The sequence below is a fragment of the Echinops telfairi genome, unplaced genomic scaffold, assembly GCF_000313985.2.
Source record: "Echinops telfairi isolate 266 unplaced genomic scaffold, ASM31398v2 ScPeMD7_3533;HRSCAF=4204_0, whole genome shotgun sequence".
In the NCBI taxonomy this organism is placed as follows: domain Eukaryota; kingdom Metazoa; phylum Chordata; class Mammalia; order Afrosoricida; family Tenrecidae; genus Echinops; species Echinops telfairi.
In genome coordinates this window covers 16,889,804-16,913,261 of record NW_022107431.1, presented here as the reverse complement: position 1 = coordinate 16,913,261, position 23,458 = coordinate 16,889,804, and the positions used below count along the sequence as shown (strand labels likewise).

Below are 23,458 nucleotides of genomic sequence, written 5' to 3'. Positions count from 1 at the left end.
CTAGCGTGCACATGCAAATGTGCAGAACTTATTTACTTATGTTTACCTTGTTAATGTAACCACCAGAGCATTTTATTTATTTCTTATTGTGCATAATTTAAATGCTGCTGTTCTTCCTTGGCGCTGAGTCAGTTCTGACTCGTGGCGACAACCCATGTGTTACAGAGTAGAACTGCGGCATAGGGCTCTCTTGGTTCGGATGTTTATGGAAGCCAATTGATCTATAGTTCAGTGAAAACTGTTTACCCTACGTAGACATGTAGGTAATGGGGATTTATACAAAATGGTATAGCGCACCCTTTCTTATGCATTCCAGACTGTGAGTCAAGTGTACAAAATATACTCTCATACTTTATTCCTAGCAACCTTGACTCTCTGCAGGATCCCTGGTGGCAGAGTGATTATGTGTTGGATTGCTTACCACATGGTCAGTGGTTCAAAACCACTACTGCCACATGGGCAAAAGATGAGGCTTTCTACTCCCAGGAAGGGCTGTAATCTTAGAAAGCCACAGGGGCAGTTCTACCCTGTCCTACCTGATTGCTATGAGTTGGTATTGACTCAATGGCAGTGAGTTTCATTTGTGGGTTTCGCCTCTCTTGGGCATCACCAAGATTCTTGAACTATGGTACTTCCTCTGTGGAAAAATGCAGCTAGCCTGGGGTCCACCTTGGCCTTGGCAGAATTCTCTTACACAAGGCAGCTTCAAAAAGTTAGTGGAAAATTCCATTACCTCCTAATTCCATGTTTCCCACAGACTTTTTGAATGCCCCCTCATTGATCCTTGCTTGCTAAGTGAGTAGGTCACGTGTAGAAGTAGAAAGTAGATAAATAATAAAGAGGCTTTCATATCATCACAGAAAAGGTATCAACTCAGTTTTATGTAAAATAACCAAACAACAACTTGGTAAACTGGATGAAGGAGGAGATTATGTGGAATGAAAGAAGTTGATCACAAGAGGACAAGTGTTTTATAAGACCATGATTATACAAAGTCAAGAAAAGGTTTTCATGTACATAGAAGCATTCTTGGATGGTTACCAAGGGTGGGGAAGGAAGAGAAGGTAGACTCCTGAATAGATGGTAGGCACGTACTAACGGGTGGAGGAAGGAAGGAGGGAGGAAGGAAAGGAGGAAGGAAAAAGGGTGTAGGCTGTAAAAATAAACATGTACGTCATATTAAAATAATACAAGCAACAGTAGCTTTTCCCATTGCATACATACAAGTTAGGAATGTCAGTTCCCCAGGGCAGAGTGGACGGAGCAGGACAATGTGAGAATGTGTGATGAGGGGCCAGAGCTACGGGTAGCATCGCAGCCCAATGTAACCCACCCTGTCACGGCCATGACCCACAAGGAAGAGGTTAAACTGTATTTCTCTCTGTGCTCTTTAGGAAGATAAGAAAACACACACCTACACATAATTTCATTGTGATAACTACAAGATAGACTCTTGGGCTCTTAAGATGATATGCTTCGGCTGTCAGGAGATTGTACATATTTTAAACATTTAATTGCCAGCAAATGCCAGATGGATGAGGGCTACTACCACAGGAAGAACATATGAAGCGAGAGCCCAAGGCTCGAAACTAAAGGGTAGAACGTTCCTTGACTGGGTTGACCATCTAGTGACCAGCACGGTTGTATGTGTGTGTCCAGGTCATTTGCTCATGGCCTTCAAGTCCATTTGACTCATAATCACCCTATAGGACAAAGAACTGCCCCTGTGGGTTTCTGGAACTATAAATCTTTGCAGGTGCATCCAGCCTCATCTTGCTCTCATGGAGTGGCTGGTGGTTTTGAACTGCTGACCTTGTGGTTTGCAACCCAATGCATAACTCACTGGGCCACCGAGGCTCCTTCTGTGGCCAGATAAGCCGCAGAAGTCAGCATTGCAATTTCCCCCTGTTACAATATGAACCCTGACTTCCTTGGTCCAGGTGTGTTTTAGAAGGTTGTTCATTTAACTTGGGTACATTAAAAATGGATAAAGACATTATCCAAAGCATTTAAAGGGGAAACAATTCTAAATTTGTTTGTATGAAGAGCTATGATTTGGAGTCTCTGGGTAGCAAGTGGGCTGCTAATTGCATGGTCAGCTGTTCAAAAGCACCAGCTGCTCCTGGGGAAAGGATGAGGCTTTCTACTCCCGTAAAGAGTCACAGTCTCGGGAGCCCACAGGGTCAGTTCTACCCTCAACTGTAGGGTCGCCACGAGTCAGAATTGACTTGATGCCTGTGAGTTTGTCTTGTTCTTTTTTTTGCTTCTGGCTGGGAAACATGGCTAAGTGGAACGTTGGTGATTCAAGCCCATCCAGAGGCGTCTCGCAGGGAAAGCCTGGCAATCTGCTTCTGGAAAGTCAGATCCAGTAAACCTACTGGGATACACATGGGCCGCCTTGAGTTGGAATGGACTTGGCATTGAGACGGAATTGGCACAACTGTTGTATCTTGTTCTTTTAAGATAAGATCAATGAGAGGAAAAGGACACTGGCGAAGTTGCCATTTTCCTCCTGGAGGAGAAGGCTCAGCTGGGTCGGAGAAGCTATTGTGGAAAGAAGGGTGCCTATGGAGATGGGCTGGATTAACCTGGGAGAGATGATGTCACAGCAGCGTGGGGTCAGGTCAGAGAGACGACGGCGCCATCTGGGGCACCGTCACATGGACCCTGGGGTAGGGTTACAGGGATGTGTGAGTCTATCTTGAGCATCAGTGTCACCGACCAGGAGAAGCCAAGAGTCTTCGAACAGACGTAGAGTAGGGCCTGGAGATGCCTGGTCCATTACCAAGCCTCAGGTTTGGGGTTCAGGGTCCATCTGGCTTTATTGTGAGCCAGTGAGTTCCAGCTGAGCCAGAGGAAGGATTATGTGAGATGACTCACTGACTTTATGTTTGTGTTCCATTTTCATATTTTTTTGTCGTTGGGTTTAGTATCTTAAATTTCTGGATCAGCTTTCCGAGAAGATGAAGTTGGACCAGATGGCTGCTGAACTTGGCTTCGACATGCGTCTGGACGTAGTTTTAGCTCGTGCAGAGCAGCTGGTCCGCCTCGAGAGCCACGCCGTCGTTCAAAACAAGACGATTGCCCACAATTTGCAGAGAAAGGTAGGGCTGTTAAAACTGGTTAGTGTGGAGGGGATGACTTTCTGAGAAGCCCAGACATCGAACACCGACGTACCCCCACTATGTGTACTGTCGTGAATCAAGAGCACAGTAGTTTGCTACTTGAAACCTCTGTTTCAAGTGCGAGGGGCTGGGGGGGTACTATTGAGAATTACATTTTCCGTTGAGTAACAGAGTCCTCCAATAAAAACTGCTCATGGAAGTCAAAGCGTTTTCTCCCTTCATATAGCCTTCTGGACTGTGGCAGTTAAGGACTGGCGTGGAAGCTCTGTCTATCACATTCCCAAGAACCAGGCTCCTTCCAGTTCATTCGCCTCTCATCTCTTGGTGGTTCATGTTGGTGCCCAGAGGCGGTACCTTTGTGCTCCAGGTTGAAGGATGGAGAAGGAAGAGGTTAAGATGGGGGCAAATGAACATGTCTGAGTGGCCTTTTCACGAAGGTTTCTCAAAGCTGGTAGGTGGGCTTGCGTGTGTTTAGATCACCCAGCTGGAAGAGGTCCTGATGGTCAAACCGAGCTTCAAGGGATGCCAGCAAAAGTAGACCTTCTCCTGGATAGCCACTTGCCTAGCTGAAAAGTTCGCTGCATCTAGGACTACAGGAGAAGGGGAGGGCTGGGTAACATCTCGCCATCTTTACCTTTGCCCTGGGAAGTGGAGAGAGGAGAAGAGCTTCCTTTTGCCTTCGAAGCAGTTTAGACTAAATACATAAATGGATGACTAGGATAAAAATATAATCATTGGTTCCATAATTATTGGTAGTATGGGAAGAAAGAGGAAAACACAGATGTGTTCTGATAATAGTCCCAAGGAAATGTGATACCAGGAGGATGGTGTGGCGCCTGTGTGACAGTCACATCTGTGCTTCTAACTTGGCACCCCCTCAGCTGTGTGCCCTTCAGCAAATGACACCCCTCTCCGTCTCATATTTAAGATGATGATGAGCCCTCACTCAGGGGGGTAGTTAGGGATTACTGTATGAACCCACTGCCATCGAGTCGATTCCACCTCATCGTGATCCTACAGGGCAGAGTAGAATTGCCTCTTCCAGTTTCTGAGACTATAAACATTTGTAGGAATAAACTGCCTCATTATTCTCCCTCAGAGGCTGGTGGGTTCAATCCACCTCGGCGGCTAGTAACCCAATATATAACCCACCGTACCACCAGGGCCCCATACTCCACCTTACTGCAGAGTCCACATAGAATGTGCTCTTGTAAGCAATGTGCCCATGCTTATAATACACACAGCATGGACAGGAAATTAATTGTGAGGGGCGGCATGGTGCTAACCTACCTAACATGCAGGAGTTCCTTGCTTTAAAATAGGGTGGTAACACTTCTGAACTCACGACTCCTAGAAAATGCTCAATGCAGATTGGGCCTCTTCTCTTTACTATTAGGAGTATGATTATTATTGAATAAAAGAAAGCAGACTGCTCCTGTTCCTGCCACAGAGATTGAACTGAGCTACAATCCTTCCCAAATTGCTCAGAGGAGGGTCGTCTTCTTCAGTGTCTTATCCGTCTGTTCTGAAGTCTTGCAGAAGGATGACAATTGCCCGTGTAAGGACTTGCAGTGTCCAGGTGCAAACCAAACCAAACGCACCACCACCAAGGAATGCTGATGCCCTCAGAGCAGCTGGTGGGTTCGAACTGCTGACTCTGCAGTTAGCAGCCCAATATGCAATCACTACCCCCCCAGGGCTCCTCATTGAGGTGCAGGAGGGTGGAATTTGACAGGAAGACGCTCAGGGGAAGGAGCTGTCTTAACCTTCCAGAGCTGCCTCATTCTGGAAAGGGGACAGCTTCAAAGAACCGAAGGGTATTCTTCCACGGTTCTGGAGTTTGAAAGTCTGGTCAAGGTGTTTGCTTGATCAGTTCCTCCTGTGTCTCTCTCCTGGTACCTGCTGACCATCCTATGCTGCTTACAGACATGCTGGGGACCCCATCCCCCGTAAGTGTGTCTCTCCATGCAGGCTCCCTCGCCCTTGTGCAAAGTATCATGACGAGGGATTAGAATCAGCATCCTACGCATATACCAGGTATTTCAAAGAAGTCGGTGGGCAAATGCTGTTGTTGTTGCCCACAGACACTTGAAAGCCTCTTCCTGGGACCTTGCTTAGCTTACCTGCTAACAAAAGGAAAATCCTGTTTCCAAAGAAGCTCACCTTCACAACTACAGGGAGGCCCAGCATCTTTTTAGGGGACATAGTTTAATCTATGGAGGAGCCTGATGCTAAGAAGGTTAAGCAGTGGGCTGGCTGCTAATGGCCAGGTCAGTAGTTGGACCCCACCGACAGCTCTGCGGGAGAAAGATGAGGCTTTCTGCCCCTGTCAAGAGTTAAACATCCCAGACACCCCCAGGGGAGATTCTATGAGTTTGCTATGAGTTAGAATCAACACAGGGCAGTGGGTTTGGGGGTAATTTAATTCATAGTAGGAGTTTAGTTAAGAGAAACGTTCAAAGCTCCTGGTTGGAAGGTGCGCTGTGGCTGTCTGGCAAGATACTGGAACCGGCACTTTAGTGGGTACTTGGCACGCCCCTAAAGAACGTGTTACGAGCGCGAGTGTGTAATTAGGGCGACAGGGTGCGCTTCAGTTCTCACGTTCTCCAATTCCACACAGTCAGAATCCGGCATTTGTCTCAGATGACAAGAGGTTTCAGCACTTACTAGTCATCTCACAAATCGTGACATGGGAAACCCAAGAGGATTTACCCCCTCTCTTAGCAACCAGGATCTCTTTTAAAACCCACCATCATTTCCTTCATCGATGTTGATGGCCAGCAGTAAGTGGTGCTCCGGGGCCTTGTTCTCCGTTTGGTTTAGGGAGCTTGTAGGAGAGGCCCACGCCCAGGACATTGACGAACTAGACAAGACCGTCAGTCCCTTCTGCCTCTAAGATTCTAACGACGTAAGCAAGGCATTCTGAGCAGTCTCCGTGGTGTGCCTGACTTGAGAAATGCGTCAGTGTGCTCAACTCATTTTAATACATTTAAACCATTGACTTGTCTGGTATGTGAATTATATGCCAATAAAACTGCCTGAAAAATTTAAAAAATATTAGAATGTTAAGCATTTCTGTAATACATCCTAATCACAATGATTAAACTTCTGGAATCAATATTCTTAAAAAGATTTAAATATTAAAAACTAAAACCATAAAAATCAATAAAACACGAGTGTGCATGCGTGGCATTAGTAGACTTGGATAGGTGACTGGACTCTACCAGTCTGTGTTTGCAGCCTGAATCAACACCCTGCCTTTTCTTAAGAAACACTGGACTAGACAGAGTTGCCATTCGGCATCGGGGTGGATTTTGTCTCTCTGAGCCCTGGCAGCATAGTGGTTACACGTTGGATGGCTAACTGTAAAGTCAGCAGTTCGAAACCACCAGCTATTCTGAGGGAGAACGTCAGGGCTTTCTACCCTTGCAAAGAGTTACAGCCTCAGAAACTCCCTGGGACAATTATACCCGTTCCTATAGGGTCACTATGAGTCATCATCGACTCAATGGCAGTGAGTTGGTTTTTGGTGAGCTTTGGTAGCATAGTGGTTACAAGTTGGGCTGCTAACCATGAGATCAGCAGTTCAAAACCACCTCCCACTCTGAAGGAGAAAGACGAGGCTTTCTATTCCCATATAGAGTTACAGTTTCAGAAACTCACAGGGGCGGTTCTGCCCTGTCCTGAAGGATCGCTCTGGGTCTGAATCAACTCAATGGCAGTGCGTTTAGTTTGCATTTTTGGTGCCTTATTATTTACTCTGCTCTTGATAAACCTGTGTTTTTTGGCTTTCAAAGCACTTCTCACTGTGCTTATGGGGCACAGTGCTGGAGAGAGAGCCTTGTTGGGAAGCACCTCCTTTGCCTACTGGCTCCTTTGTCCCCTACTTTTTCATCTCCAAAACCAACTCTTGGATAACATGTGCCGAGAAGTGCAATCAGGCAAAGAAACCCAGTAGCTGTGTTTTTTTTGTCGGCGGGGGAGTAGGGGTGGGATGGGGGATGAGGGGGAATGTTCCAAATGAGTTTTATTGCAATGGAGTTAAAGACCCACATTGTCTGGGTCATTCATTTTCATTGACTGATGGCTGAGTTATGTAATAGTAGGAATAATCACCCCTGCTTCTCTCGAGCCAGCTAAAGACTCAGAGAGAACGGCTGGAGAGCAAAGAGCTGCATATGAACCTGCTCCGGCAGAAGATTGCCCAGTTGCAGGAGGAGAAGCAGGCGCGCACGGCCCTGGCTGTGGAGAGGGACGAGGCCACGCTCACCATCAGGAAGCTGGAGAAGAGGGTGGACAGGCTGCAGAAGGAGCTGAGTGCGTGCCGAGAATCGAACATTGCGCTCAAAGCCAAACTTGCTGACACCAATGAGCTGAAGGCAAGTGCCCAGTCTTGGGGCAGTTTGTTGGGGTTTCTTTTGCTAGTCACCTTAGATGTGGCAGGTCTCCTGGTGTTGTAGTGCTTACACCTTGGGTTGTGAAAGACAAGGTCAGTAGTTGGATTCCACCAGCCGCTCCTTGGGAGGAAGATGAAACTGTCCACTCTCCTCAAGGGTTACCGTCTCAGAAACCCACAGCGGCAGTTCTACCCTGCCCCGTAGGGTCACTATGAGTCAGGGTCAACTCGATGGCAGTGACATGGGGAGTATAGAAGTGGATGCAAAAAAGTTACGGCCTCATAATGCTTGTACCCTAGGGGCCCTGGTAGCGTAGTGGTTTGCGCTGCTAACCACAAGGTCAGCAGTTTGAAACCACTAGCTGCTCTGTGGGAGGAAGACCAGGCTTTCGACTCCCATACAGAATGAAAGTCTAGGAAACCCACAAGGGTTTGCTATGAGTTGGCATCGACTCAAGGGCAGTGAGTTTATTTTTCTAATGTTTGCACCAGAAAAACGATGATGAAAAGTTCCTCCCAGTCTCTAGAGTGGAGGGAGAAATGAAAACACATGACAGAACAACATGGGTTTCATCAGATGTGTCACCTTTGTGTCTCTTCAGTCTTCGCATGGAAGCAGTCACTGCTGGGTAGCACGTCAGTCAAAGAGCAGTGGTTGTGTCATTCTCCAGAAAAGAAAAAACGTTCCTTTGAAGTGTGCGTGCAGCCTGAGCGGGCAGCAGAAACTGCCATGACCTCAGTTGCGAACTGAAAGGGTGGAGGTTCAAGTCCGTCTAGAAGTTGCCTCGGAAGAAAGGCCTGGCGGTTCGCTTCTGAAAACCCAGCCGAGGGAAACCCATGGAGCACGGTTCTACTCTGATACCTGGGGGTCGCCAGGAGCCAGAATTGACCCGATGGGCACCAGTGGTGGTATTGCTACCAGGCCTTGTGTTGGGCAGGAAGAAAAGAGACTAGGCACACAGCTGATTCCTGAGAAGAGCCAGGCAGGCAGGGGGGCAGTGCTTCAGGGGTGCCCATTCTGTGAAGAGGTAGCACAAACTTGGCAGATACGCTTCCTGGAAAGCTGGTGAACTCCGAATGGATATGGAAAGAAAGACATGGAAACTTAGACAAATTTAATCCAAGTGTTTACAATGGCAGAGTTGTGTGCCGTGGGCCACAATAAATAATGGAACACACATGTGTCATCCCTACAGTAAATAATGGAACAGACACGGGTCACCCCTACAGTAAGTAATGGGACCCACATGTGTCACCCCTACAGTAATTAATAGAACAGACACACATCCCCATGAGCAGCAGGACATGAGGGCCTGAGCTCTTGGGGGAACAGCCCTCTGGAACTGACTTTTGGAGACAGATGAGCAGAAAGACGAATCTGGAGTTAAGCCAGCCTTTGAAGATAGGTAGCAGGGATCACGCTTTAGCGACTGTTCCCCACTGTGGTAGTTATATAACCTGTTGCCAATGTGAGAGTATTGAGTGAAGGGGTGGAGTTTAGCCTGTCAATCAGGTCGCAGCTTGATGACCTCATTTGGAGCCACTAAGGCGATAAATAGCTTGTTGGAGGCAGGACACACGCTCACTCCCTGTGAGACATCCCTGTCAAGAAGACACATGGATCTACGCTATAGCTCAGGAGCTGAAGGAGACCCCTGCCAGTGCTGAGATGCCTCCACTGCCACTGGATCCACAAGACTTCCCACGCACTGGCCTGTGATCTTCCTGCATTCGGCATCATTGCATGTAGTGTGTGAGTCTGGAAAGGAATTTATAGACTGGTATCAGAAATATGGGCTAATATCAGACTTATGGACTTGATCTGGACTGGGCTGGGATGTCTTCTCAATATTCAATTGCTCTTATATATAAAGCACACGCGCACGCACACACACACACACACCACACACACACACACCACACACACACACACACACACACCACACACACACACACACACACGAGTTTCCCTGCATTTGTTTCTCTAGTCTACCTGGACTAACACACCCACTATATCCTCCCTTCTGAGCCAATAGCTCTGAAACCTCTCAAAACTCTTCTGCGGAGACAGGCCATGGCATACTGCTCGAGAGAAGAGGCAGGCAAGTTGCAAGCATGGGAAATGTTTGACTACAAGGGTAGGAGGGGCAGGGGAACATCTGTGGGGTGCATTGGGTAGGGAGGCAGTCCTAGAAGTTAGTAAGTAGCCACTGCTCCCTCATTCCTCAGGCTACCTTTGGGGGTGTGTGTGTTGGGGGGCTTGGGGCAGCAGTCCCAAGGTCAGTACAAAGTGCCCCCCCTAGATTGCAGCGTGGTGTCCTGGTGCTCACTCTGCACTCTGGAGGGGATAGGGGTGGGATGGATCTCTGGGTGAGAGTTAGATGCTAGCCCAAGACCTCCCTGTGGAAGCAGGTGGGGTGTCCCCTCATGAAGGATGGAGGGCCCCACCCCAGGTGTGAGGGCTAGTCTGAGTTTAGTCAGCTGGGCTGTGCTCTGCTGTTTGGTCACACAGGAGACTGGATGCTGATGGGAAGGTATTTAGTAGATGTGATCCCAAGTGGAGTCAGGGGAATTACACATAATACTGTGGGTGCAGACCTAGGCTTTGCTGGAGCAGACAGAAACTTGGCCCCAAATGGTAATAGGAATCCAATCACCTCACTTCTAGGTTTCAGGCCTGTTAGACCCCACACTTACAGTAGCTAATTCTTTGAAAGGAAGGAACAGAGGGAGGCAGAGAGGAAAAAGGGAGGAGGGAGGAAGTGAGGAAGGGGTAGGAAGAAGAGCGATAGGGAGAGAATATATTTCTCTCTCAGTACCTAGGTCCATCTATCTCTTTATATATCTGTTCTCTGGAGAACCTTGTCTGACAAGCCAAATACCTGGTTTTGACTTTGGTGGGTGAACTAAATTCATCTGCCAGATATGAGCTGCAAGAAGGATCCCAGGGCAACCTGTTGACATAAAACAGGTCTCCCAATAGTATCTAAGGGTTTTCTTCCACCCAGCTACTACCTCAGGAAGAAAGAGGGGAGAGAAAAATCCTTGAAATTTGTTCTGTGCATGAAAGAAAACGAAAGCCAGAATGGGGGAAATAGAGCTACAGATTACCATCTGCTCTAACAGTGGAGTATGATGGTGGTAGGGAGCTGTTTTCTTACCCGCCACCCCTCAAAACTAACAAAGCTTGTCCTGAAGTTGAAGTGGCTGGGGCGTGGTATGAGCTGGTTCTCATTTGTGGGATGTGTGTGTGCAGTGCCCTCGGTCTGGTGGTCCTCATTCCCCACCAGCTCCCATGATTTTTGAGCTACAGAAACACTGCTTTGTTGGACAGGACAAAGGGTCCCGAAATACTTCTAGTGACACTTCCAGACTAAGAGCAGAATACAAAGAAAGAGTAGGCTTTCTACCTGTGAGGTCTTGGCCACTGGAAACCTGATGAACAGCAGCAGAACCTTGCCAAACATAGCACCAAGGCTGCCCTCTTCTGAGGGATTAGCCACTGAAACCTATGGCTGGTTGCAGAGCATTGTCAGAGATGGTGCTGGAAGATGAGCCCTTCAAATTCCACCTCAGGAAGAGCTGCCTTCTCCGAGTAGTGTTGTCCATGGATGAAGTAAAGCATTGGGGACCTTCCTTTGCTGTTGGGACAAGACTCAAAAAGAGAAGACACAGTCGCAAATGTCCATTAATGATTAGAAAGTGGAATGTATGAAGTGTGAATGTAGGAAAATTGGAAGTTCTCAAAAATGAAATGGAATGCATAAAGATCAATACCCTAGGCATTAATGAACTGAAATGTCTGGTATTGGCCACTTTGAATCAGACAAACATGCAGTTTACTCTGCCAGGAATGACAAACTCAAGGGGGATGACATCACTGTCATTGTCAAATAGGACATTTCAGGATCTATCTTGATGAAAGAACACTGTCTGGGATAGGATAGTATCTATACGTGTACAAGGAAGTTCAGTTAGTACAACTTTAAAAAAAAAGCATTTTATTGGGGGCTCTTACAGCTCTTATGACAATCCATACACCCATCCATTGTGTCAAGCACATATGTTGCAATCATCATTGTCTTTTAAAATTATTTATTTATTTATTTAAAAAAATTATTATTGGGGGCTCATACAACTCTTATCACGAGCCATCCATCCATCCATTGTGTCAAGTATATTTGTACATTTGTTGCCATCAGCATTCTCAAAACATTTCCTTTCTACTTGAGCCCTTGGTATCAGCTCCTCATTTTCCCCCTCCCTCCCACCCCTACCCTCCTTCCCTCACGAACCCTTGGTAATTTGTATATTATTATTATGCCTTTTGCTTCCTAGTTCTTTCCTCTATTTCCTTTTACTTTCCTCTTGTCCCACTGTCATGTTCAGCCTTCATTTAGGTTTCAGTAAGTCCCTCTCAGTTACATTACCCTTGATCAAGCCCTACCAGGCCTCCGACACCCTCCTCACCACCTATTTTGGATCACTTGTTGTTCCCTTGTCCCTAGGTTTGTTAGCACCCACTTCCTTTCCTCCACCTCCCCCTCTCCCATGTCCCTCCAGAACCATTGGTTCTGTTGTTTTCTCCTCCAGACTGTGTATGTACCTATCTTATCTAGATAGACCCGCAAAGATAATAATATGCACAAAAACAAGACAGAGCAAAACAAAGTAACAAAAGAAAACAAAACAACAATAAAAACAAAAAACCAACGATGAAAAAAGAAAAGCCTGTAAATAATTCAAGGTCTGTTTGTTGACCTTTAGGAGTCTGAGGGAGTGCCACGCCCTGACTCCAAAGGCTAACAAAACAATCTTCTCACCTTCTGTGGCAGTTACATAATCTACGTCAACTTGAGGAGGGGGTGGAGTCTAGCCTATCAAGTCACAGCTTGATGACCTCATTTGGAAGCATGACAGATATAAATAGCTCACTGGAGGCCAGACACACTCTCTCTGTGAGACATTCCTGATGACAAGCTACATGGAGTTACACTGATGGATCCAGAACTCTGGAGCTGGAGGAGCCACATGGAGACCCATGCCAGTGCTAAGGTGCTTCCACCGCCCCTGGATCCACAAGACTTTCCACCCACTGGTCTGTGATCTTCCTGCATTCGGCATCATTGCATGTGTTGCGTGAGTCTGAAGAAGAATTTATGGACTGGTATTAGACATATGAGCTAATATCGGACTTATGGACTTGATCTGGACTGGGCTAGGATGTTTTCTCAGAACACAATTGCTCTTTTATATAAAGCTCTTTCTTATACACATATGAGCATCTATGAATTTGTTTCTCTAGTCTACCTGGACTAACTCAACTTTAAAGCACTCTCCATTACACTTAATACCTTTGTCAAATCTGCAGTTTCACTTTTGGGAACATTTTTCAAACTCATCTGTTTGGATGGCTGACAGCACCTCCTTCATTTCTTCCTTCACCTCTTCTCTTCCGTCCAATTGCTGTCCTTTAATGTCCCTCTTGGTTTGAGGAAACAAAACTAAACCCCACAAAGCGAGGTCAGGTGTGTGGGGGAAAGAGAGGCATGCTGCTTTTGCCCAAAACTGCCACACTGAGATGGCTGCATGAGCAGGTGCATTGTTATCATGGCAAAACCAGTCCCCTGTCTGCCACAAATCAGGCCTTTTTTGTCACACACTGTTACACAATCTTTTCAGAACCTCTAAATAGAAAGCTTGATTAACAGTATGAACTCCATTTGGAATGAACTCCAAATGCACTACGAGTTGACATTTTTGTCCGTTTAGAAGTTGACAGACATCCAGAACGAGGTTTGTCATCAATTGACATTTTATATTTTTTGAAATGAGAAAACCATTTGTACACTTGAGTTTTTCCCATAGCACTGTACTTGTAAGTGGTGTTCAACATAACAACAGTTTCTGCAGCATTTTCCCCAAACAGGAAACAAAATTTCATAGCTGTACACTGTTCTCTTAAATTGACTATCACAAAAAAATGATAAAATGAGCAAAACTGCTTTTATGAAAAAATTCACTGTGACCAGAGAGAACCTTCCCAGGTGATGCCACTGGGTGCACTAACTTAGGTGATTTGCTTGATGCTCACCTAGTGGGGGGAAAATACATACTACAAAAACTGCCCAGCAGAGGTTTTTTTTGGGGGGGGTACCCCCTCATATTAGAAGGCTTGCCAGAACTTTGTAATGTCCTGATAAACAACTCAACCCTGAGTATATATCAATGGCATTACAACTTGCTGTCTTAATAAACTCTTTAATCATGAGTTTTTGTTCCTGTTGCAATGGATATTAGAAATAAATAGAGAAATAAATTATAGAACGTTAATTAAATCAGTATAGAAATGAAGCTGGATTTCACGTTATAGATTTGTTTTTTAAGTTATCAACAGATATTTATTCTTTAATTTTTTTCTCTTTTCCCTCTCTTACCTTCCTTCATTTCTCTTGCCTCCCTATAGCCTTCAAAGTTTTCTGCTTTTGTCTGAAGAACATTTTTGTTGATTCTTCCCTCCTTTTAATAATGGTCGCATACAGTATTTAATTTTATGTGATTGACTAACTTTACTGAGAATAATGTCTTCCAAATTTGTCCATGTCATGAGGTGTTTGACAGTGTCATCATTGTTTTCTAGGAATGCATAATATATGTATGTGTATCCATTCCTCACAGATAGGCATTTTTATTTTTTCCATCTTTTTGCTCTTGTGGATAGTACTGCAATAAACATAGCTGCGTATATGTCTGTTCATATTTTATTATTTTTTATGTTTTATTCATTATTTCTTTGGCGTATATACTGAGTAGACAGATGCTGCGTCATATCATATTTCTATTCTTATTTGTTTAAGGAGGAACCATACTGTTTTCCACAGTGGCTGTGTAGAATTCTGCAATCCCACCAGCAGAATTCCAGTGAGAGTTCCAATGTCTCCCCTCCTGTACAGCATTTGTTACTTTCTGTCTTTTTGAGTTTTTGCTATCAGTGCTGGTGTGAGGTGGTATCTCTCATTGTTGTTTTAATTTGCATTTCTCCTTATAACTAACGATTGTGAGCATTTCTTCATATAATTGTTGGTCACCTGAATATCATCTTTGGTGAATTGTCTATTCATGTATGCTCCCCATTTTAAAACTTAGAGTATTTTTTCTTTTCTTATAGGAATAATGTAGTGTTCTATGACTTTTAGAGGTTAGCCCTTTATCCAATATATTATTGCTCCCAGTTTTCCCTTGCCTCCCACCCCCAGTCTATGGGTTCTCATCTACTCTTTTGATAAGGTTTTTGATGCACATAAGTGTATTTTTAGGAGATCCCAGTCCTCTGTTTTGTCTTCTGTAATGTCGGTATTTTTCATTAGGTTTGGTAGTGTGTTTATACTTTGTATTAGGGCACTTAAATTTGTCCCTATTTCTTCATGGTTGATCTTTATAGTTCTAGTGTTTATATTTAACTCTTTAACTCATCTTGAGTTCCTTTTTGTATATAGTGTCAGGTATGGATCCTATTTCATTTGTTTTGCAGATGGAGATCCAATTTTTGCCAGCACCATTTGTGGATGACACTATCACTTCTGTACGTAATGTCTTTTCATCTGTTATAAAAAATTAGGTTTCTCTAGGTGTTTGGTTTTATTTCTGGCTTCTCTGTTCTGATCTGTTGGTCTACATTTCTATCATTGTACCAATACTAAGCTGTTTAGATTACTGTGGCTCTAATAGGTTTTGAAATCAGAGAATGAGAGAACTCTAACATTAGTTTTTTAATAGTATTTTACTTATCTTGGTTTCTTTCTTTTCCATATAAAATTGTTGATTCGTTCTTCCATTTCTTTGGAGAGTGTTGGGATTTGGAGGGAGTTGTGTTATAGTTAAAGATTGTTTTCGGTAATAATGACATTTTCACTAGATTACGTCTTCATATCCATGGCATGGGACATTTTTCCATTTATGTAAATTTTTTAAACAGCTTTATTGGCACTTCATCCACACATCATGCAGTTCAATAGTTCAATCATGTAAAGAAGAGTTGTACAATCATTACCACAGTTATTTTTAGAACCTGTGGTAGATACATAATCTGGTGTCAATTTGAGAGTATTACGAGTGAAGGGGTGGAGTCTGGCCTGTCAATCAAGATATAACCAATGAGGCCTCTGTGCGGGCATGGCCTTCTCCTGAGAATTCTGGGAAATCCAGTATTCCTTTTTGGAGGCGGGAGACACTATCTCTCTCTCTACTCTCCCCCTTTGAAACTCTCTACTGACAAGACAGATGTCACTATGCTGAGAGACCCCATTCCCTGGGAACTGGAGGAGCCATGTGGAAACCCCTGCCTGAGATGAGATGCTTCTACTGCCACTGGATCCCAAAGACTTTGTACCCACTGGTGATTGTCCTGCATTTGGCATCATTGCATGTACCTCGTGAATCTGAAGAGGACTTTATAGATTGGTATCAGACAATGGACTAATATTGGATTTAGGGACTTGATTTGGACTGGGCTGGGATGTTTTCTCAATATTCAATTGTCCTTGTATATAAACCTCTTTCTTAAACACATATGAGTTTCTATGAATTTGTTTCTCTAGTCTACCCAGACGAACACAGAACATTTTTTTCTTCCTTGGTAAATTTCTTTTATATTCTTGTAGTAGTGTTTTGTAGTTTCCTTTGTATAAGTCTTTTGTCTTTTGGTTAGGTTTATTCCTAAGTATTTCATCTTTTGGTGGTTATTGTAAATGCTATTGCTTTTATACCTCCTTTTCAGAGTTCTTTTCCTTAACAGACAAGAATTCTGTTGATTTTTGTGTGTTGATCTTATAGCTTGCCACATTGCCAATAGTTTCAATCATTTTTTCACCAAGGTTTGATGTTTTCTATATTTCAAATCATATTGCCTGCCAACAGAGAGAGTTTTACTTCTTTGCCAATTTGGATACCTTTGATTTCTTTTGGATGTCTACTAGCTCTGGCTAAGACTTTTCAAGACTATCTTAATTAAGAGTGGTAATAAAGGGCAACTCTGGCTTCCATTCAGAGGAGGAATGGTTTCAGTTTCTCATCATTGAGCAAAATGCTGGCTGTTGGTTTTGCATACCAGACCGTTATAATGTTGAGGAATTCCCCTTCTATTTGTATTTCACTGAGTGTTTTTATAAAAATAGATTTTGGATCTTATTGAATGCCTTTTTCTGTATCAATTGATGTAATCACATGATTATTTTGTTTTATTTATATGGCGGATTACATGGATTGTGTTTCTAATATTGAGCCATCCTTTCATACCTGGTGTAAATGCCACTTGATCATGATGGATTATTTTGAACATATTTTGTTGTATTCTATTGCTAGAATTTTGTTGAAAAATTTTGGGCAAGATAGAATTTTGCAAGACCAATGACATTCATTTCAAATACCATTTTTTTCCATGACATAAATGGTGCCTGTATTACATATCAACCTGACAGATGTATTGTACAGGAATCAAATCTGTGGGAAGAGTCAATGGAGATGCTCCATTGACTCAATATCACCAGACAAAAGAAGGCCAGGGACAGACTGTGGAACTGACCATCAATTGCTCACATATAAGTTCAGGTTGAAGTTGAAGACATTGAAAATGAATCCACAAAGTCAAAACACCACATAGAGTATATTCCACCTGAATGTTGAGCACATTATAAAAACAGATTTGATGCACTGAATACAAGATAGAAGACCTCACAAACTATGGGATGACATCAAGAACATTATACATGAAGAAAGCAAAGGGCTACGAAACAGACAAAGAATTAAAATAACAAAGTGGGCGTCAGAATATACTTTGGAACTGTTCTTTTATTTTCTGAAACTTGTTCTTGAAGGTATTAGTAGTTAAGGCAAATGGAAGAAATGATGAAATAAAAGAACTGAACAGGTAAGACTTTACCAGCTTCGATCACTTCCCAATGCTGCCATAATAATTGGCATAACCCTGTTTCTGATTGAGGACTTCTTAACATCTATTAATATGGGAATACACAATATCATCAGAGCATTTTGTAATGTGTGCTTTGAATTCTTGAGTAGCAATATGAATGAGTTGGGGACAGCACAGGTGGTTTTTTTTTGTTTTTTGTTTTTAACCAAAATCTGTGACTTCACATGAAGAAGGGGTAAATAGTTGGCCGAGTGGATGATGTCAGAAATAGGAGGCGTATTTTCAGATCCTAGCCCTGGAGACTAGAATAGTAGGTTCCTGGCATGAAAATGTGTATATATATATATATATATATCTCATGAGAAACAATTTATTTGGAGAGAGATTTGCTGACATGATCAAGACTATTTTAAGGGATATTTAAACTTTCCCCTACTATATTTAAAATAATATTTTAATGAAATATGTGAATATTCACCAAAGGACATCTACTGCCAGGGGGTTCCCAATAATCACATGGACAAAATGACATGTTCTGTGAATGCCAGCATCTTTCTGGGACATCTTGCTCCTTACTCAATAGAGTCACATACCAAGGGCATGGCCATGGGGTTGCGGATGGATGGAGGCTATACATGAACTTCTCTTCACCAAGGTTGACCTGGCTACTTTGAGTGCCGACTTTTCATCTGCCCCAAACTGAGCCCTAATTATGGCACCATTCTCCAAGGGACACCAGCTAGCCAGCTGGTGTCATGTTGATGATATAAAACTCCTTCTATCATGGAGTTGGTTTTGTTAGTGGCCATGAAGTTAGCACCCCCACACCTCCTTTTTTGTGTGCTGACTTTACTAAGCATGTTCTTTTCTATTGCTTCGTGTTTTCCAATGATGTATCCAAAGTAAGCAAGCCTAAGTCTTACCATTCTTGCTTCTAAGGAGTATTCTGGTTGTCTGTCTTCTAAAACTGACTTGTTCATTCTTCTGACAGTCCATTGCTACATTCAATATTCAAATATACCAATTCTTTGTCAGCCTCTCTTTCTTTGTTCAGCTTTTACATGTATACGGGGTGATTGAAAAGATCATGGCTTGGGTCTGGCACCCCTTTGTCATCAAAGCAGCATCTTTGTCTCTTAACACTTTAAAGAGACCTTTTGCAGCAGATTGGCCCAATGAAATAAGACATTGCTTGACCTCTTGACTTCAGCTATCATGGATATTGTTGACCCAAATAGAATGAACTTGTTGACCAGGGTGTGTCATTTTCCTAAAAAACAAAACAAAAAATGATTAAGAATGTATGGGATCAACTCAGACATACGAGTGATGGTGAGGATGGTGCTGAGCCAGGCAATGTTTTGTCGTCCTATGTAAGGTTGCTTTCAGCCAGCTGACTTGATGACAACTAACAACAACACAGTCCCCACTGCTTGTGGTGCAGGTCCTTTGGAGTTAGGCATGCCTATGACGTATGTTGGCAACAGACAATTATTCTACCATGTGTGCATGAAGATGCGGCAGTCTGCTTCTGTAAAGAGGCACAGTTCTGGAAACCCGATGGGCAGTTCTATTTTGTCCTATAGAGTCATGATGAGTCAGGATCGACTGGATGGCACTGGTTTCTGTGTGTGCGTGTGCATGTGCCATATTGTACTACCGAGGGTCTTTTGGGTGTAGAGTTCATTGTGAAATAGTTTGGCCGATGCTTGGCATGATCGCATTATTTATGTATGAAATCTACCTTTGCCCTTTTCCCATTAACCTGGCCTCGGGGGCTCCTGAAGCGATTTATCTTTATGCAAGCGGAAACCCTCCCATCCCTCTCCCTTGGAGAAGCTGGTGGGTTGGAACTTCTGATCTTATGGTTAGCAGCCCAGTGTGTAAGCTCCTATGCGACCAGGGCTCCTCCAGGATGATTAGAGTCGTGTTGCTAGTTGACGTGAACATAGTCTATACACCAAACAAATGCACGCTCTGGAATCACGTAGGAGAACTGCAGATGGTCCAGCAAATGCTTCCCATAACCCACAGAAAGCCACTTGTCTCCTGACCTTCCTCATTGATGATCAGGGTCAGCTGTATATTGTGTCTTCCCAGGCTCCACAGTAAAGGTGGCCTAAGCAGGAGGGCTGTGCCTTTCTTTCCTGTGAACAGCCGCACAAAGGGAGCCACTTCCAGGTGAGTGGGGGTGCTCTGTGGCTGTTTGCAACCTTGGCTGGTTTTAGTTCGTGTCCCACTATCCTTGCAACAGTTTTCGTCCTCAAGACCGCCCCTCAGTGGCTAGCTGCTGGGCACTCCTGTCTCCCTGCAGTCCTGGCAGGAGGAAGGGTAGCACTCCCAGGACCCAAATACCACTTCTGACCTCCCCATTTTCCAAAACGTCCTCACCAGACCGTCCTTAGGCACAGTCAGCCTGAGAAATGGTGTCTTTTTTCAGACCGTTCAGAGACAAAGAGCTAGCTGTTATTCCTGATTCTTGAGAGAGAACCCTGAGGAGTCCCTGAATGGTGGAGGTGCTTTATTATCTAAAACTGCTAGACAGCATTGGGGATGTGTGTAAATGAGTGGAGGGCTGGCCGGACCACAGAGACCGCCTGGTCAGCTCACCTGAGGACGGGAGTGGGGGCATGATTTAATCAGTCAGGCAGGTTTGATGAGGCCTTGGTCATGGCTGTGAAAGCTCGGGCCTGGGGGCTCCCAGAGCTTCCTGGTTGGTGGAAGACATTGGGACACCGGGGAGATTAGTGCCGCCTCTGGGGGCACAGAAGCTCCCCTGGGGAATCCTCATGGATCTCTTCTTTCTGTTAGTCCTGACTTGTAGCCTTTTGCTACAATACATTTGTAATTCTAAGGATAGTATTTTCAGGGAATTCTGTGAGTCATTTGAGCAAATTATTGAAGCCAGAAGACTAGGGGAAGCCAGCAGGGGAAGCCAAATGAATAGGGGACCCCTGAGCTCACAGGTGGTACTCTGAGGCTGTGGCCAGTGGGCCTGAAGTAAGGATGCCACCTGGACTCCTCAGTTGTTGTTATTGGGTGCCATTGAGTTGGTTCTGACTCATAGGAGCCCTATGACCAAGAGAAGGAAGCAGCCGATCCTGGGCCAGCTTCATGACGGTTGCTGTGTTTGAGCCCCTGGTGCAGTTACAGTGCCAACTCATCTTGTCAAGGGTTTTTCGTCTTTTTTTTTTTCTTTTTTTGCTGAGCTGTAACTGGCATCTCTTTGGCAGTCTGAAGGGTCTTGTGTGGTGGGTAGGGCTCAAAAGCAGTGCTGCATGAGTGGTTCGTGTTGGGAACTAGAAAGGGAAGCTATGTTATGTTCTTATTGGTGCGGACAGAACAGAGTTGTAGGAGCTCCACACAACGTGGTTGGCGTGTAAACACTGGCTTGTCATCTCCCTTGCAGCCGTAAAGAAGAAATAAAGAACAGTACTGTTTTTGTGGTGAGCTACCATCTGTCAGTTTGCATCAACTTGAGGAGGGAGTTGTGGCTAAAAAGCAGTAGACAGAACCGGAGATTAGTGGAGAGTCACCCTCATCTTCCCTGAAGTCTCTCATGGAAACATCAGAAGGGGTAACACTCTTCAGCTACTGTACTGCCTCTTTCTCTGCATATGTCCGCACAAGACACACCCTTCACGCCCCCTCCCCTTCCCAGAACTTTCTCCAACACAGCAGTGCCATTGTTTGACTCCAAGCTCGGACTCAGCTCGGACTGCGTAGATCTGCCGATATGCTCAGATTTCTTTGAGTTCTACCTACTTCTGGGAAAAAGGGAGACTCCTCCCGGGGTGTGGAGTGGTGAAGAAGTGGAGGTATATGGAGATGGGGAGGTTTAGCATCTTTCTTTTTTATTTTCATTAAATGCTTTTATTGGGGGCTCTTATATCTCTTATCAGAATCCACCCATTCATCCATTGTGTCAAGCACATTTGTACATACGCTGTCATCATTTTCAAAGCATTTTCTTTCTACTTGAGCCCTTGATAGCAGCTCATTTTTTCCCTTCCCTCCCCCGCCCTCCCTCCATCATGAACCTTGATAAGTTATAGATTATTATTTTCATATATTCCATCATCCTCTGTTGCCCTTCACTCACTTTTCTGTTGTTCATCCCCCTGGGAGGAGGTTATATGTCTATCCTTGTGATCGATTCCTCCTTTCTCCCCACACCTTCCCCTTATCCTCCTAGTATCTCCAGTCTCATTGTTGGCCCCAAGGGGTTTATCTATCATGCATTTCCTGTGTTGTGGGCTCTTATCTGTAGCAGTGTGCATGTTCTGGTCTAATCCGATTTGTAAGGGAGAATTGAGGTCATGATAGTGGGGGGAAGGAAGCATTAAGGAACTAGAGGAAAGTTGTGTGTTTCATTGGTGCTATACTGTACCCTGACTGGCTCATCTCTTCCTTGTGATCCTTCTGTGAGGGGATGTCCAATTGTCTACAGATAGGCTTTGGGTCTCCACCTCATACCCCCCACCCCCGTTCACATTGGGTATGATTTTGTTCTAGGTCTTTGATGCCTGATACCTGAACCCATTGACACCTCATGATCACACAGGCTGGTGTGCTTCTTCCATGTGGGCTTTGTTGCTTCTTAGCTAGATGGCCACTTGTTTATCTTCAAGCCTTTAAGACCCTAGACGCTATATCTTTTGATAGCAGGGCACCATCAGCTTTCTTCACCATATTTGCTTATGCACTCATTTTGTCTTCAGCAATCATGTTGGGAAGGTGAACATCACAGAATTCCAGGTTATTAGAACAAAGTGTTCTCGTGTTGAGGGAGTACTTTAGTTGAGCCCAATGTCCATCTGCAACCTTAATTCTTAACATATAGATATAAGTACATAGATCTATTCCCCTCTCATTATATATAAATATATTTACATATGTACGTGCCTGTATTTAGACCTCTATAAATGTCCTTTGCCTCCTGGTTCTTTCCTGTATTTCCTTTTACTTCCCTCTTGTCCCACCATCATGTTTGGCCTTCATTCAGGTTTAGTAATTCCTCGCTGCTGCATTGCCCTTGATTAAGCCTCGCTAGGCATCCTATGCCCTTCTCTCCATTGATTTTAGTTCCCTTGTAGTTCCCTTGTCCCTGGGTTGGCTCCCCACCTCCCTTCCTTTCTCCCACCTTTCCTTCTCCTGTATCCCCCCAGAACCATCAGTCCCATTCTTTTCATCTCTGAATTGTTTATCCTGCCTATCTTATCTAGATAGACATGCATAGACATTAATAAGTGCAAAAACCAAGCAAAGGCTAACAAAACAACAAAGGAAGTCAAAACCAACAAAACAATAACAGCAACAAAAAACCCACCCCAAAACAAAAATTAAATAAAAACAACAAAAAGAAAACCACTGACAAAAATGGAAAAGCCTATAAATAGTTTAAGGTCTGTTTGCTGGCTTTTAGGAGTGTTTTCCAGTCCAATCTGATGGGGTGCCACACTGTCTCCAAAGTGTATTTTTGGTATTCCCCGGGGACTTCATCGCTTTGCCCCCCTTGCTGCTCTGTTGCATGTCCTTGGTGTTTCACCCCGGAGTGGTGGGGTCAGATTGAGCACAATTCCCACACTGTGTCTCCAGTGTTGTCCCCCGTAGCGCTATGGTTCAGTGAGGGATGTCGTGTCTTGTGGTGGGGCCGGCCCTATGGCCCGCTCTGTGCATGTCTGCTCTGAGCAGGAATATCGCCCTTGGGGCTTGGGGGGCCAGGATGGGCTCCCCTCATTCTCCATCCCTCTTTGTTCCTCCTGTGTGCTCTATTCAGACATGTCCCTTTCCCCGAGCTGCAGCTTCAGTGCTGTCCTCTGAAATGCATTCTTTGAAGGAGGCAGTGGGTGTCCACATAGTTGGGACTGAGGCCAGCCCTGTAACATCTTTCTTTTACTCCTGCTACACTTTTCCCCAGTTACATCTTCGTGGTCCTCTTCCAAGGGATCCCAGCATCCATTTGGGCCCCTGGACGATGCTCCCATTTTGCTGCATTAGCCCCCTTTT

The 23,458-nt window shown here is 44.5% G+C and overlaps 1 protein-coding gene across 1 annotated transcript in view; it reads left to right on the top strand.

Annotated features, from left to right (window-relative positions):
* Positions 1 to 23,458, top strand: part of CCDC170 (coiled-coil domain containing 170) — a 118,584-nt gene that overhangs the window by 84,493 nt on the left and 10,633 nt on the right. The window contains exons 9-10 of the mRNA XM_045294563.1: positions 2,931 to 3,104; positions 7,262 to 7,504. Of these exons, the coding sequence (XP_045150498.1) occupies positions 2,931 to 3,104; positions 7,262 to 7,504 (417 nt within the window). The remainder of the gene's footprint in view (positions 1 to 2,930; positions 3,105 to 7,261; positions 7,505 to 23,458) is intronic.